Source organism: Fopius arisanus, unplaced genomic scaffold (assembly GCF_000806365.1).
Source record: "Fopius arisanus strain USDA-PBARC FA_bdor unplaced genomic scaffold, ASM80636v1 scaffold00349, whole genome shotgun sequence".
In the NCBI taxonomy this organism is placed as follows: domain Eukaryota; kingdom Metazoa; phylum Arthropoda; class Insecta; order Hymenoptera; family Braconidae; genus Fopius; species Fopius arisanus.
Genome location: NW_011888088.1, coordinates 3,596 through 20,493, shown reverse-complemented (window position 1 = coordinate 20,493; position 16,898 = coordinate 3,596). Strand labels below are relative to the sequence as shown.

Sequence of the window (16,898 nt, the reverse complement as noted above, 5' to 3'; positions counted from 1 at the left end):
TTTAACTTTCTCTTTATATTAATCACGGCGGCCATTTTCCCCATTTTACCATTTGGCAGAGACGTCATGGGACGCTCCCCAATACGGTGACTGTGAGGCCCCCACTACTGTCCCTACTATGATCGTACTAGGACCCTTATAATTGGCATGGTTATAAACTTTATTGGATTCCTAACTCGAGTTTATGACACTGCTCCGAGCTACCTGAAGGTTGCCCATCCCTGCTCATAATAGTCATATAGGAAATGTCATGTTTTTTTAAGAATCGCGAGCTACGTACTGGATAAAATAATAAAAAAAATTAACAATTACTTTATCGCATCCGAATGATTTCCACCTTTCTTCTAGAATGATCTGTTTGAAGTCGGTATGATTCCGTACCCTTCTAGTGAGCATAGTGCATTTGAATATGGTTCAATGTCTGAGATCATGATAAGAATATTCCTTTTTTACGGGCAGAAAAACATTTCAAATCGCATACGCCTTGATAAAATGTCCTCCTCTACTTCATGCAAAAACCTGAAAACGATATTTCGGGAGGTCCTCATATTACACTCATTACAAATATAAATCTGTCCTCATAACAGGCATATTGTAAAATATGTCTTTTCATAACATTCATATCGTAGTCCTCATAGTGATCGCTACGTATCAACTCGACGAAATAAACGATTACTTGGAAGTTTCGATACGGGTATAGCTGTTATTGATTTTTTTGGATAAATCCCTGAATTCAACGGTACATGCCAGTCCCCATAATATACGTATTATCGGTATGCAGTCCTCATAACAGCCATAACATTACTGAAGTTTCAAGACTTCAAATTCATCGTTACATGAATTATCAATGTGTATATTTTCAATATAGGTCCTCATAGTAGCCGTGCAATGGACTTTGGTACGTGTTCCCATAGTATACAATATATGACTGGTCTTGAATTATACTATTTACCGTATTCTTGGTCGACAGCAGTGAAAAACAAAAAAAAATACGGATATTATTTTCATATGGTATATAATTAATTTTTTCATAGATTTGGATAGGTTACGTTTCGAGGCTTCAAAGTAATCGATGCAAATACTTATTGACTTGACTTATTGACTATAGACGGTCCTCGGGAGGAGGAGTGCACAATTAGACTTGCGGCCATTTTGCGCTCTGCCTGGGGCAGCCGTCTAGTCGAGAGGTGTCAGCATCTGTGCCCCACGTGCGAATTCGTAGAGTCCCTGGAAGCCGTCCCTGTCGACGTAAAGATCTTTAAGACAGGTGGTCTCAAAGATATCCAAACGGAGTTCATCAAGACCACTGCATTTTGTACTGAGATGGTGGCGGTCCTCCTCCACCAAGCCGCATCTCGGGCAAAGAGGATCATCTCCCTTGCCGATTCTCGCCAGGTAGGCAGCTAACGGCCAGTGTCCCGTATTAAGCCCTAAAAGGGCTCGCAGCTTAACCCTGCTCAAGGACACGAGTTCGTCAGTCAACTTCCTGGAGGGTTCGCGGAGGAGGGATCTGGTGTGTCTGGCGCCCATCCCTGCGTTCCATCTCTCCACCACTCCCCTGTCCGCGCGCTTTTGGATTATTTCCTTTATGTAGTCCGAATGAATGCCAACGTGGTCTTCATCCACCGGCGCCATTGTCTGACATCCTTGTTTGGCCAGCATATCGGCTTTTTCATTGCCAAGTATGCCGGCGTGGCCTGGTATCCAGGACACCTTTAATTTGTTGCAGGTTGCAACTTTGTCCATCAACTCTATGCAGTCGTTTACCAACCTGGAGCCACTCTCGTGTTTCAGCAGGGCTCCCAGTGCCCGCCTGCTGTCCGAGTAGATGTGTATTACCTTGCCCTTGTCCTGTCTGGCCAGTATGATTCTGGCGCAGGCTCTTAGGGCAGCTAATTCCGTTTGAAGCGGGGTGGCGTGTGGGTCCAGTCCAAGGGCCTTCTCAGCGGAGGGTCGACTGGACCACACTCCTGCTCCCGCTCGGCCGCACCTCTTGGAGCCGTCCGTGTACCAGACCAGCCCGTGAGGTGGCGACCATTTACAGCCTGCCCAGGCCTGTGTGTTCACAGTGCCTAGGTTGATTTTGAATCTCTTGTGAGGGTGCCATTCAGTTCTGCATGCGTCTCCCCCTTTGGACACCGCGCCATGGAGCACCCTGTCCTCCGTAAGGAGCGAAGCATGTCCCTTCTTGGCTTCCCTCCAGGTGCCAGTTAGTTTCAGCCTGGCTGCTGTTGACAGCGCCACATCTCTTATGATGAGGTGTGGCGGCTGCATGAAGAGTAGCGCCTCCAATGCCGAGGTGGGAGTCGTTCTAAGCGCCCCCGTAATTCCCAGCAGAGCAAGCCTCCCCAGTCTGTCCACCGTTTTCCTGTGGCAGGCCTTGTTCATGGCCGGCCACCAGGCAACAGCTGCATATGTTAGTTGTGGGAGCATGATGGCCGTATAGATCCATCTCACGACCTTGGGTCTTAGCCCCCACGTGATTCCAAACATCCTTCTGCAGGCCCAGTATGTTCCTATGACTTTGCTGGTTTGCATGTTGATGTGCTTTTTCCAGCTGAGTCTTCTGTCGATCCATAGACCCAGGTACTTTACGTCCTCTAAGAAGCTCAGTACTGTGTTATAGATAGAGGGGGGTTTGACCACCAATTTCCTCTTGTCAGTGTAGAGCACCATCTCGGTCTTTCCGGGGTTAACCTTGAGGTCATTTGATGTGCACCATCGCTGCACATGGTCTAGTGCCTTTTGCATTTTAAAAGATAGCGTGCCGCCATCCTTACTGGACACAAGCAGCGCTACGTCGTCTGCATAGCCTACCGCCTCCACCCCTAGCTCTTCTAGCCCAGCCAGGAGCCCCTTCACAACGAGGAGCCACAACAGGGGAGAGATAACCCCCCCCCCCCCCCCTGCGGGCAGCCCCTTCCCGCGAGCGCCCTGACCGTGCTGTCGCCCAGGGAGGAGGAGACCGCTCTTGTTCGGAGCACAGCAGCTATCCATTTAATGATGGGCCGTTCGATGCCGAACGATGCTGCTGCTTTCTCTATGGTGCCGAGGAAAGTGTTGTCAAAAGCCCCCTCGATGTCAATAAAGACACCTAGCGTGGCCTCCTTTCTTGCTTTGGCACCTTCGATCTTGCCCACCAGGCGGTGCAGGGCAGTCTCCGTTGACCTGCCGACCTGGTATGCGTGCTGAGAGAGACTGATCGGATTGGTCCTCAGAGCTCCCATTTTGATGTGCCTGTCAACGAGCCTCTCCAGTGTTTTCAGGAGGAAAGAGCTCAGACTGATAGGCCTGAAGGATTTAGCGTTGTCATAGCTGCACTTGCCCGGTTTGGGGATAAAAACAACCCTGACCTCCCGCCATTTATAGGGCACATGCCCAAGAGCAAGGCTTGCTCTTAGTGTTGGCAGGAGCCTGTGCAGGAGCTGCGGACCTCCCTTCTGCAGGAGCGCCGGATATATCCCGTCGGGACCTGGGCTCTTATACATGTCGAAGGAGTCCACAGTCCACCTCAGGCCCTCCATCGTAATTATTTCCGAGGCTAGGCGCCAGTATGGGCCACCCCTCTCTGTTTGCTCTAGAACCGTCCCCGTGCACGAATCCCCCCTCTGTAAGTTGGAATCCGGGAAGTGCACTTGGATCAGGTGTTCCAGGATGTCGCTGGGCTGTGTGATGATCTCCCCGTAGGGGAGTATGATCTCTCGTAGCCCTTGCGTTGGTCCCCCTGAAAAGACCCTGCGAAGCCTGGCTACCTGTGGTAGGGCCTCCAGGTCATCACAGAATTCCTTCCAGGCGGTTTCCTTTGATTTTTTGATGAGCCTTTTGTACTCCCTCTGCACATTTCTGTACTGAGTCCAGTCCTCATGGCTCTTTGTTCTGTAGGCATGGTTCCAGAGTCTCCTGGACAGCACTCTCAGTCTGTTCAGTTCGCGGCTCCACCATGCCACTTTTTTCCCCTGCCTGCTCGCCTTTATCGGGCATGCCTTATGGAAGGCGCCGATCAGGGCGTCGTGGATTGTGTCCACTTCATCCTCTAATCTGCGCACATTGCTGGGCCTCAACCGCCGTTCCCCCAACCTTGCCTCCAGCTCCTCTTTAAAAGAGGCCCAGTCGGTAGTCCTGGGGTTCCTGCGTGCTGGACCCTGCACCGTCCCGACTCTGCCTTCAATGCTGAATTCAAGCATTGAAGGCAGATGCAAATACATATATATATATAAATTATATTAATTTTATATATATTCATTTTTATTTTTATATTATATTATACTAAATTTATTAAATTTTAAATTATTTTTTATATAAATTTTTAGACTTTTTTCTTTCTTCTTTTTGAAATTCTATATGTGTATATATTATATTGGAAATAACCGTGAATATATATATATATATTCCAATGATAACACCCCATACGTTGACGATTTGGCGCGCATGGCGCGCCATATACACTAGTGTCCTGTAATTTCTTAATTAATTGAGCGGTCAACCATTTGTGTTCGTCTAGGGCAGGGCCCGGCAACCTTCAGGTAGTCGGGAGCCAGCCTATTACAAGGGTCGGGATAATCCTCGCATCCTAATGGGTACCCAATTAGCCAACCATTGTGTGCGAGTAAGTCCCAGTGGTGACGATATTTTTGTCAGCCACGTAGAGTGACGTGCGAGTCGAATAAAAATGGCCGACTCACCAGAATTCGTGCTAAATTTCAGTTTTAAATTTTAAATATAAAATTGAAAAAGTAAAATTTAGGAAAACCTTGGAGAATATATTTCCGCAATGGTAGTCGGCAATTATTATTGTTCTTTCAAATAATAATATTGGAACTCTAAATTTGAAAAATGAAAAGTCACCATTGTCGACTTTGGAATATATCCCTGGAAATTCCATTGTCGATTTTCATATTACATTTTGATTTTTGCTCATTTTGCCACGTCAAAATGAAAAATGAAATTTTTTATTCATAGCATGAGAAGATCAATTTTCTCATTATTTCTTCGGTGAATCGTACCTTCTAATCTTTAACTTCGATAGAAGGACAGCATCTGGGACTATAAATTTGACGAAAATAATTACAAATTTGAAAGACCCACATTTGAATATATTTTTAATTAATTGTCTACTCTTGGCCAACATTATGGAATGTTGCTCAATGGAAACCGCGGGAAGGTGGCAGACGTCTTCCATCATGGGTAATGGGAAGGAACAAAAGGTGCAGGAAATAGGAAAAAATTTAATCCTAATAAATCTTATTACTAATACATTTACAATAGTTTCATAGCAACAATCGTACGAATGCCAGATTCTTGGAGAATCTCCCATTAATCCGATGCTGCTCAGAGTTGTCAAATTATATTAAATCTGTAATTGTCAATATCTAGCGACAAGGTTATAATGAAAAGTGTAAATGATTTAATTTTAATGCGAGGGTTGAATTTGCATGGATTCCACGATTTTTTCTAAATGAGGTGTATAATTACTGAGACTCACAAGCATGGCTTCTCTGAGGTTCTCATCTCCTAATGCCGACCTACCGGAGGTTTTAATGCGATTCATATGAGAAAAACCTGATTCGCAAAGATATGTTGCTCCGAACATCACACGCATCCGTTTGTACGATTCTGCGAGAATTGGAAAATGATTACCTTCGATTATTGTCTTCCACAAATCATCTGAACTGCACGAAGGTAAATCGAATGTAATAAATATTGGGAAATCGCTGATTTAAATCGTCGTATAATTGCTGCGCCAATTCTGCGAAAGGCTCGCCATTGAATGCTGTGTTGCTGGATCCCTTTACTACTGATTCTAACACAGTAAACATAGAACTAGATTTTTGAAAAAATTAGATTGGATTCTTTTGATGAATGTTCTCAACGCGGTCACTGCCTGCACGTAATCCCACAAAAATTTCCCGTTTCCCTGCCTTCGAAGATTAATATTGTTCATGAGTTTAGTGAGATCAACAAGATATGCTAGTTGTGTAAGCCACTCGAAATCATCCAGTTCAGTATATTCGCGATCAAATTCCTCTTTCATAAAACTGATAATTGCTGGCAAATTTTCATAAAATCGTTCCAGCATGACCCCTTTACTTAACCACCTAACTTCTGTATAGTAAACTAAATTTCGCGCATCTAATTCATTGGCTTTTTTGAACTCTTCATAAAGTCGCTTGGCCAGCGGTTTCGCTAGAATCGAGTTCACAATTTTGACGACTAAATTGAAAACCTTGTCGATAGATGTTTTTTTCGTGCAGAGAGCCAATCTATGTAACATGCAATGGATAGATGTAAACGGCGGAAAATCCGAATCGTTACCGCATCGAGTGAGAAAACCTTTCAACTTTCCGGTCATATTTGCAGCCCCGTCCGTTGCAATGCAAACTAATTTATTTAGCGGTACTTTCGCCAGAATGAGTTCATCTTTGAATGCTCTAAAAATCTCTTCTCCCGACGCTTGTTTTCTTATAGAAAAAAGTGTCAGCATTTCTTCTATTACAGTCATATCCGGTAACGAAAAACGAACGAAAACTAGTACTTAAGCATGTCCGGCGGTATCGGTTGATTCATCTGATTGGAATGAAAAATGATGACATTGAGAAATGTCATCAAGCAATTGTTCCCGAAGATTGGAATCGATAGATTGTACCCTACGTGCAATCGTTCTCAATGATAACGAAACTTCGCGGACAAACTTATTAACGCGATCTTCAACTTGTGTTTTTCCAAATAAAATACCGCTAACATCGGTTAAAATCTCTTTAAAATCATCGTCATCGGAAAACGGCCTCTTGTGCTTGATTAAACGATACGCGGCGACAAGAGAAATGTGTGCACTAGCCGTTGCATCATCATTTATTAATGGTTTATCAAGAACGGTGATTTGAAGCTGGCTTTTGAATAATAGAATTTGATTGCTGCAGACCTCGGTATAAATCGGATATTCCCCCCCACGGATAGGGGGATGATTGTGGGTATCGATATGCATTGTTAACAACGGGCAAACGACGGCGATTTCGGGAACGGACTTTATCCAACTCTTAAATTCTTCGGGGTGGGTTTTTAATTGATCTTCTAGGACGATGGCTAGCTGGGCCAGGCCATACGGGGGAGGATTGGATAAGTTAAGGGGTTGTCGTAGGGGGCCTTCACCGTCTGAGGTATACCATATGCGAATGGGTTGTGCAGTGAGCTCGAGGAGGTGGTTATCGGGGGTTTGAGTTTCTCCACAATCGAGGGTAAACTCTAAAGCTTTGAAGGGCGTCCTTTCCGAGAATGCAATCGAAGGCGAGGGCATTCGACAGTGGAAAAGGGATGAGTTGAACCCGGTCGGAGGAGGCTAGTCTCATAATTGCGCATTCGGCTAGTGGGACTGTTTCTCCGTTTCCGAGGACGACTTTGGTTGCGATGGCGTATTTGTCAAGATCTACTCCAGTCTGGGTGTTGATAAACGATCGGTTTGCCCCTGAATCGATCAAGGTGCGGAGCGAGTATTTTCCCATTTTTATGTCGATAAATCTGCGGTTTGCTAGGGGTTGGTGTTAGGTAAGGGAAAGGAAGTCTTCATAATCGATGTAATTCGGGTTGGTTGGGTCATTTAAGGTAATGGTAAACAACTTGGGGTTCTCGTCAAGGAAGGGGTCAGTCCCGGGGGAAGAAGAGACAAGGGTTTCAGGGATAGTTGGGGGTAGTTCGGTAGGGATGAGATCTGTTGAGAGTGTTTCTTGTATAGGGGAAATATCCTGGAGGGCACTGGGTGAGGGGGCTGGGGAAATACTTCGGTGTGGGGTCGGTGGTGATACGGGAGGAAGTGAATTCGTGACAGAAGGAAATTCAGGGGTGGGAGGAGATACGCTTGCCCAGGATGGTTGGGGGGAGATGTACGGGAAGCAGGCTCAGGACAGGGCAAGTTTTTGGGTTCGGGTGTGGGTCGTGCGGGGGTTCTCTTAGGGACTGGTTGGTTGCGATAATTCGGGCGTATTATCAATTGATGATCCCGCCGGGGTGGTGTGGATTTAACACCCCCGCTCCTTAGTTTCCCTGGTCGTGGTATGTTCCATAACGGGTTGGACCGTGGATTGAGACGGGGAGAGGTTCGTCCGGTTACTTCAGTGTACGTGTGTTGCCTTGGGGGTAAATTGGGCATCAAATGATTGTTCATCCGTCTGGGGAATGCGTTACGTCGGGGTTGATATGTGTCATCTGGGGGAAAGAGATAAGTATTTCTGGAATATTGTTCTGGGGGGACGTTATCGGCACAAAGGGGTTGGGCGCCGAGGGCATGATTCTAGAGAAAATCGGTATCGGAAGGGGTACGATTCCTGGGGTTGTTCCGACGGGGGGCAGGTGAAGGGGTATGGGTCGCCGAGGGATGTCTATTCCGAGACGTATCTGATAGGGTTCTCTGGACTAACCTGGTGACCTCGATAAATTGCTCAATGGTGGTGCACTTATCACGACCCATTTCTTTAAAATTTACTGGATTCAATTGTGATTTAAGGATACATAATTGTCTCTGCAAAGGGGGAGGGGGATGAAAGCTCGAAAACAGTCTCCGGAGACTCATGATATAATCTCCTATGTCTTCGTCAACGCCCTGAATTCTCTGATCAATGTCCGGCCATATACTTTCCTCTTGATCGAGGGGGCAGTACATCAGCTGGAAAGCTCGCAAATAGTCATCATAACTCCTGATATTTAGCAACTCGGTCAAATACCAGGAGTGGGCGTTATTTTTAAAGGCTGAGGGAAGAGCCCGAAGTGTCTCCGCCTCAGTTAACCCATTTGATTTATAACAAAAGGTGACGCTGTCTAAAAATTTGTAGGGATCTTCATCGCGAGTTCTCGAGAAGCGACTTCCACCCCTTTTAAACAGATTGCTGACCCTTAAATCTCGCTTTTGAAGGTCGTATTGCGTTTCCTCTCGAAACGGGGCACGATAAGTATCTTGTAGACGGGTCTGGTGAAATCTGGTATGGCGGTAGTTTGTGTGGGGGGCTGTGGGGTTGGATTTCCGGGGAAGAGGGTCTGGCACAATGTTGATTGGGGAACACGAGGGGTTGGTTCAGGTTGGGGAGGAAGGGTTTGGTGACTTGGTATCGGGTGTGGGAGGGAATCTGTGTAGTAAGGAATCGGGGTTGTTCCACTTGGTAGGTGGAGTGGGCGGCGGGAAGGGGGGATTGATTGTGATGATGAGTTTTGGGGGGGGGTGGGACAGGGTCGTGGTAACTGGTGCGGGGATAGGGGTAAGTGGTTCGGCGGAATAGTAATTGCCAGGGTGAACGGGTCGAATTTGGGCAGGGGGTGGTCTAGGATAGTGAACTATGGGGTTGGTGGTAGGAGGCGTGGGGCCAGGGCTTGAGGTGATGTTGTCATGAGGGGGTGCTTAGAAGGTGACTCGGCGGGTAGGAGGTGGTTGTTGTAGGGAGGACACTCCTGAGGGTTCAATGGTTGATTGTTCAAAGCTGATCGGATCCTGATACGCTCCGAATGTTTGTCCTGTTCGGAGAGTGCCGGACGGCCGTAGTGAAAATGAGCCATCGGACTCGGGGACAACGCGAAAACCGACGGTCGTACACTGTATCCCCATTGAATCTATCTCGTCATCCCAAGGAGTCGCACGATCTCCAAATTCTTGCCGAATTTCATGTCGGACGAATCGGTCTTTTAATACGTCGTAAGTACCGCAACTCTCAATACCGAGCGTGTCTAGTAGGATGAGCTGATCGCGGGGGGTAAGCGAATCGAATTGTCACTCCAGATCACGGTGATACTGGGCGATAAGAGCCGGTAACGGGTTCGGCGGTGAAGGGGGGTGAATACTGGGACTGGTGATAAGGGAGGCAGTAGCGGTAATAGCGGTAGTTGTGGTGGTGGTGGTCAGGTGGGTAGCAGCGGTATCGGGGCAGGACGGGGGAGGATCAAAGAAAATCAGATTGGGCTCCATATTTATTTTATTCTATGGGGATTTACCGAAAAAGAAAGAGAATTGGATCAGAATCGTGCGCGCCGGGCAGCACAAATAATAATAATAATAGTACGAGAAGAGAAAAAAAAAACCAACAACGAATTCGCGGCGAGAAGGCACCTTAGAACGCTCAAATATGCGCAGCGCACAAGAAAAAAACTCATCAACAATGATAATCCAAGCAAAATATTGTGAACAATGGGCAGATAAAATTTCAACTAAATTAGATATTAAATAACCAGTCAGGGGGGCAGGGCCAATCGGGTCGAGGGGAAATCGCGACCTGCGAAGGGAATGTATTGGGGAAAACTGAGGGTAACAAAAAAAAGTAAATTGAATATCAAAAGTGATAAAGGGAGATGAATTGAAAATAAATTTCAGTATAAAATCAGTGTTTTGATTCCCTTAATCCCCTCCGGCATGCGGTGGGTTTATCCGCACCGGTGAGCCTCTGAAAAAAAAAATAAACAACTCGCGTGTGCCGTATACAGCAGCTGGCGTCGGGCGCCAATTGTGAGTTTGGCCGGAAAATTGTGATAGATTAATCGATGGCGAAGGCACGATATTAAGGAATAATATTCTAAAAGAAGTTTAGGGAAACGTACTGTGTAACGTGACATTTTCTCGGGAGACAGAAAAATGGCCATTACCTGCGCCCTACTTCCCCTAAGCCTAATTAAACCTGCTAAAATTTAACCAAATGGGCGCCAGGTAATCTTTAACCGGAATTACCAAACCGGAAAATTCTGTAAACCTAAACTTAACTAACCTCGAAATTCATTGTATCGAAAATCGTACCTCACCCTCCTAAAGCTCTAACTCAAAAATATACTCTAAAATCAAATAGGAAACCTGAAGGGAACGGAAAGGATAATTAGGCTTTTGGGCAAAGGTGACGGTTCTGGGGTCGCTCAGTATGCCAGTTGTGGAGAGAGGGGTGGATCGTAGATGGGGGCCAGGTTACTGCAAAAATCGGGAAAAATACCAAAAAAAAAAGGTAACGGGAGGCGAGAAATAAATTACTGCAACCAAACATTGTCCTTACGTGTTCCGCTTTCCATATCAAAATTCGGTACAATAATAATAAATGATAAACAATTGTATTATACCAATCAGCTTCCGAATCGTATTAGCCATTTTTAACTTCCTCTAAATATTACGTTCCAGCCAAAAATCTCCAAATCCAAATTTAATTCTCCTTCTCAATTATCGCGAAATAGGGATTTTCTAACAAAAATCCAAATAAAACTTCAACTGCCTCCTTAAATCGACGCGAACATAAATTATTTAACAAATACCGAATATATCGCTGAACATCCCACACTAATATCCAATAATCTCATCGGAATGCGGCCTCAAGGATTATCGATTGGCGATAATCCGAGGAATAACCGAAATATTACTGGCGCTCGGGAAATCGATAATTTCCCGGAATCGGACCCTCAACGAGTGAGCGCGAGCGAAAGAGAGAGAGAGACGGCACTACGCCTCGCTGCTCGGTTAGCAGCGAGGAGAAATCCCAAAAAAACATCTAACTTTACTGAAAATTCGATAACGCAGAATCCGCTCGGCGGATTCCGGAAAACCCTTGACCATCTGGTCCGGGATACCTTTCCCCACACTCCCACGAAAATTCAGGCGTAAGGGCCCATAATTAACCACGTTTACGCAATTAATAGCCACGATGAAATTTTAATACGCGATTTCCCACCTGTTGCACACAGCCACTCGCTGGCGGCCTCGATTGCGCCACGAGGGAGAACCACTGGCCTTGTTCGTTGGCGGTGGACTATTTCATTCAAAATCCGCATAAATTACCCCCCCAAATTCCCATAATTTACATCAATGACCTCCCAACCGCACTGGGGGATAATACAGGCCGAAATTATTCGGAAAAATCCCTCCACAGACCTCTCCAAAACCACCCAAAACTTGGGGGACACAACCGACGCCATTTCCATGGCTCGGAAAAATCTCTGACCACCAATAACTTATTGGGGAGCCGTCAAAAAGGGGAAAAATCTTTAATTAAGGCGGTAAAAACTCACTGTGGATTTTCTTGCTGCCCTTCTCTTTCGTTTCAGGATCATGATGGTGGCAGCTAATTGTCCTGGTGTCCTCGGGATGGTGCACTATCACGTCTCACTGCTCACTCCTGTTCACTCACGTGTGGATGTTACCGCGGTTAATGCGTAACTGATTTTCGGAGGTCAGTGTCGCGTTGCGCTGACCCCCTAATCACGCCTACCAATCGATCGGGTGTCGATTGGTGGATCCCTCTACCTTATTCTTGGTCAAGCCCTTCGCGGGAGAATTAATTCAAATTTGAATTAATACTCATTACCAGAAATTCTTCTTTCCGCGGTATTTTTCTCTCGGTTGTTCCTCCTGGATTCCTGGGGTTAGAAGACCTAAATCACTAACCTTAAACGTATTAAATTATTTCACTAACCCGTAATTTTATTTATTTATTGGCCCTCCGCCGCGATAAGGGCTGGATTTACCCCGTGCGGCCTTCCACCGACACTTAATTTTAAAATTGTTGGTACTCCGTCGGGACGATGATTAATTCTATCCCAGACGGCCTTACACCCGTAACAGCCCTTGGCGATCCGTAGGGGTATTTTTCGTGTTCCCCGTACGGCCTTCCACCCGTAACAGCTCTTGGCGATCCGTAGGGGTATTTTTCGTGTTCCCCGTACGGCCTTCCACCCGTACCAACTAACCCTCAGGAACCCTTTCCTTTGGAGCTCCGGCTTTTTGGGCCGTAACTAAATTAACCTAGAGCTTGCCCTAACCTTAACCCTAAAATCCCTAAACCACCCCGAAGGGGAAAAATAATCATAATTTTAACCTACCCCTAACTTCTTATTTTTCGCGCTCTCTCTCTCTCGTTATGATTTTCATTTGGGGATACTAACGGGCATCCCCGATGCTCGTTACACCCCCCTCCTTTGATGGTCCGTATCCGGGTCTGCCTTCGTGATCTTCCTTTGGTCCAATCTGCCTCTCGTCCCGGTTCCGGGAATCTGCCTTACACCTAAACTCCACCAAACGTAAAGTCGGGGAAAAACACGAACCCACACCCTGAAGTAAGGGTCGGAATAAATGTACAATGTTTATCAAAACGTATTTGTATATTTGCCAGGTCGTCTGATCCGGAACTGCCTCTGAAAGGCAACTTAATTATAAAAAAAAAGAACATTGATTGCCCCCTGGGGCTTATGGCACATTTTGGTGCTTGTGGGGAGTTATCTCCCCGGACGGATTCTTCCGCATTATCACAAAAACTTATCCTATGTGGTTTGTACCGTGGGTGCATCCAGGTACTTGTGAGACTTAACACAATGAACAATAAAATAAACTTTGGTAATTGGCACCCTATCAAAGTACACGTATATCAAAATACAAAAAAAAGCACGTGGTATCGAAAAAAATGGTATAAGAAAAAAACTATCCTAACACGGAAGTGCGCCAAAAAAAAGAAGAGAACTGTGGAAATCCCACAAAAACAAACACAAAAAAAACTCGGTCGCCACTCTTGGCGACGAGTGGATAGCCGGGGTGTTCCACTCCGGATAGTCCTCCGCTTCACGGGGATGTGCCACCATTTTAACGGGGATGTTGCCGCCGATTGATCGGGGATGTTGCCGCCGTCTGAACGGGGATGTTGCCGCCGATTGATCGGGGATGCTGCCGCCAATTCTTCGGGGATGTTGCCGCCGTCTGAACGGGGATGTTGCCGCCGATTCATCGGGGATGTTGCCGCCGACTTATCGGGGATGGTACCTGCTCTCCGGACTCTGCTGCTGGCTGTGCTGGGCTTGGTCCAGGAGACACTGGAGGGCCTCGATGGTGTCTCGGGACCAGCGAGTTGCCTGACTTGTCGGAGGAGGTCCGAAGCGGGCGTTCGCTCCACGCCCAAGAGCTGGTCGGGTCGGTGCGCTAGCGGCCGCCGAGGTGTAGTACCCGTGCTCCGGGGCTCGGTAGCCAGGGCTGTAGCTGGTGGTCGTCGTGGCTGGCGGTTGCCAGAAGAAACGGAGTTCCGAATCTTCTGAAGGTTCTTCCTCCCGGCGAGGTCTGCGTTCCTCCTCCCGGGGGAACGGATAAGCCGGTCCAGCTGTGGCTGGACGGATGTGGCTCCTCTCGAATGGAGCCCAGTACTCCTCAGCGCGTCGATCCCGGATGCGTAGCGGCGATTGTGTGGCCGGCCGAGGGCGACGGCTGGATGCAGCCGAAGCAGGTGGCAGCGGTGGCCTCACCTGGGATTTCTCAGCTGGCGTGCTGGAAAGTCCGGCCGTTCATCCGCCAGCAGGCTGTGTTACCAGGCCGTGCCCCGGGCAGATCCTGTCAGCCCAGAGGCGATGTGGGCATTGCCCACAGAAGATGTCTCCCGTCGGGTTTGGGCAGGCCTGATGGGCGTGGCCGTGCCGACGACAGTCGAAACACCAGTGTCGTGGTCTGCGGCGTTTACCTCCGGCTGTTCCCCTGGGCTGTCCTCCTCCTCGCTTCGCTGTGGTGGTGTCGCGAGTATCCGTGGTGGTCTTCCTCATCTGCTGGCTGCTGGTGCTGACGGGGCCTTCCACGGCTTCCAAAGGAGCGGGTATGCCGACCTGCGTACAGGCGGATGTGGAGGCCTGAGCTGATGTGCTCGGACGAGTGGTCACGGCGGCAAAAGCACGTCCGGAAACCGAAGGGGTGACCTCCGGGAGCTTCTCGCCATCCTCATCTACTCTGAGGGGCGGATACGGTGGAGTTCTCTCGCCGGCCCGTGAGTCCGTGGGCGGCGGATGTTGCTCGGCCAGCTCAGTCTCGGGATGAGACAGAGCTGGAGGTGGTGACGCTGCTGTTGCTGTGGTGCTGGGCAGCGAGAGGTCCTCGAGTTGGCCGAAGTCGATGAACTCGGTGCTCATGCTCGGGACGCTAGATGCCGGTGGACTTGTCGGAGCCACCCTTCCGGGGGATGAAGTCCGGTCCTCATTCCGGCCTGGTGGACGACCGGGGCCTTCTGCTGTGGGCTCCGGAGTGTAGATGACAGAGTCCTCGGAGTCTGATGAGGAGCTGCTACAGCTGGATGATGTGGAGGTGCTGGAGCTCGAGGAGCTGGAGCCGATCTCCACAATCGGAGGTGCCGGCGGGGTCGGGGCCCGTTCGGAAGACTGATCCACGGGGGTATCCTCCGGGAGTTTTTCCTCACTCTGTCCCAGTGGGACTGCCGCTCACCAATCCCAGGAGAATGGGAGGGATGATGAACCTGACCGCCGACAAATGGTGAGCCGGTGTCAGCGTGCAGGTATGTAGGGCCGCGGCAAAGCCGGGATGTCTCTCCTCGATATTCCGTATCTCGGAGAGCCAGGGTCTCACTGGGTCCCAGTAATCCTGGAGGTAGATGGGATCCTCTATGGCCGGTTGGGACTGCGGTCCCTCTAGTCTCCCGGGTGGAGGCAGCCTTTCCAGCACGACGACTGGGAACAGGGGTCCTCGCGGTGGCGGGCCCTGGGTGACTTCGGTACCGCTGTCGTCGGGGAGAGCTAGGTCGTCCAGCTCCACCGGAATTCCTTCCGGGAAGAGCCCGCATGGAAAGATATATATGCGGAAAATATATGTGAAAATTGAAGCCAAATATATGTCAAATTTAAGTTGCATATAGTCGAGAGTAATTCCAATATAAGTAACATATATGCGAGAAATATTTATGAAATGTCATTTTTCGCCGATTCTGTATATAAAATAGTATAAGCAGTTTATATGTAATTTTATAAGAACTCTATTTTTTAATTATATGTAATTGAAATTATTCATATAATCAATAAATAAATTCAAATATATAAGATTTATATTAATGTACATATATAGTCTTTATAGATCCTAGATATTCGGCATATATCTTACACATATGATAAGTACAGTTTTAATATATATTGATCATTCACTTGGTAATTATATGCAGCTTATACTCAGTATATTATCAGCATCAATTCCACTTATATGACAATTATATGAAGATGTATATGTGTTCTTGGTAAGTTTTATATATGCCGCTTGTTTGTTGAATCTGTTTTAGATAGATTCTACATATATGTTGCATATATACTGACAAGCATATATTTCGAATATATCACCAATTATATTCCATTTTTTTGTCAAATTAATTAAATTTTTAGGTCTTAGATTAAAAAACATGGAAATGAAACAAAATATTCCAAAAAACCGTTGATTTATTTGCTTCAAGCAATAAGTTTCGTTTCAACTACAACAACTGTTTTCACCTCACATAATTATTTTTACCATTTGATAAACTTCATAAATCAAAACTAAAGTTGACCAGCATATTAATTAATATTTATCCTTATAATTACCATCGTCTTTTACTCTTCCTACACTATCATTGGTTTAGAAATTATTTTAATAGATGATCTCATATAATATATTTCAGAAGTGATGAACATTAACCTCAATAAACTCAGGAAAACGTAGAATGATCAAGATAATGCAAGTGCTTATTAGCACTATGATACTTTTTCATGTTGATAGTATTACTGTTCATAACTTGAAAGAATATGTGAGCGCTCAACACGTACTGATTAACGAAGTTATGAACATTAGGTGAACCCTGTAAGAGTATTTTTCCCGGGTCAACACCCCGGGATAATCCTCAAACTATTCTGGCTGCCGCCTCTATCGTTCACGATTGGGCGCCAGCCAGGTTTTTCTGGAAAACCTGACGGAAAACCAGCCGCGAAGAAATTTCGTCAACTCCGCGGACTTTCGGTGGCGGGTCTCACAATGCCCAGCCAGCATCAGCATGACACGGTAGAGTGGGCGAGGTTCACCAACGTACGAGTAGCTTCAATCACTAATTTTTTTGCCGTGCTCACGGCATCGTTAACGATATCTCTCGGGGAGCGTATCTCTCCGACTCTCGTGGAGGGATATG

General features: G+C 47.0%; 1 protein-coding gene across 1 annotated transcript; it reads right to left on the bottom strand.

Moving 5' to 3' along the window:
• Window positions 1-1,176: 1,176 nt before the first annotated feature.
• On the bottom strand, window positions 1,177-14,874 carry LOC105272864 (uncharacterized). Its single transcript, XM_011315096.1, has 4 exons — window positions 14,411-14,874; window positions 13,751-14,245; window positions 2,940-4,170; window positions 1,177-2,856 (listed from the first exon to the last, which is right to left on the bottom strand). Exons 1-4 carry the CDS (start codon window positions 14,872-14,874, stop codon window positions 1,177-1,179), a joined length of 3,870 nt encoding a protein of 1,289 aa, XP_011313398.1.
• Window positions 14,875-16,898: the final 2,024 nt, after the last annotated feature.

Excerpts from the sequence above, each read along its gene's own strand:
- LOC105272864 (XM_011315096.1), bottom strand. The coding sequence starts at position 14,874 with ATGAGCACCGAGTTCATCGACTTCGGCCAACTCGAGGACCTCTCGCTG. Across the intron at positions 14,246-14,410 it reads CGCCGCAGACCACGACACTG|CACGCCAGCTGAGAAATCCC; the intron begins GTGTTTCGACTG and ends CGGACTTTCCAG. Across the intron at positions 4,171-13,750 it reads CAGCAGAGTCCGGAGAGCAG|CATTGAAGGCAGAGTCGGGA; the intron begins GTACCATCCCCG and ends GCTTGAATTCAG.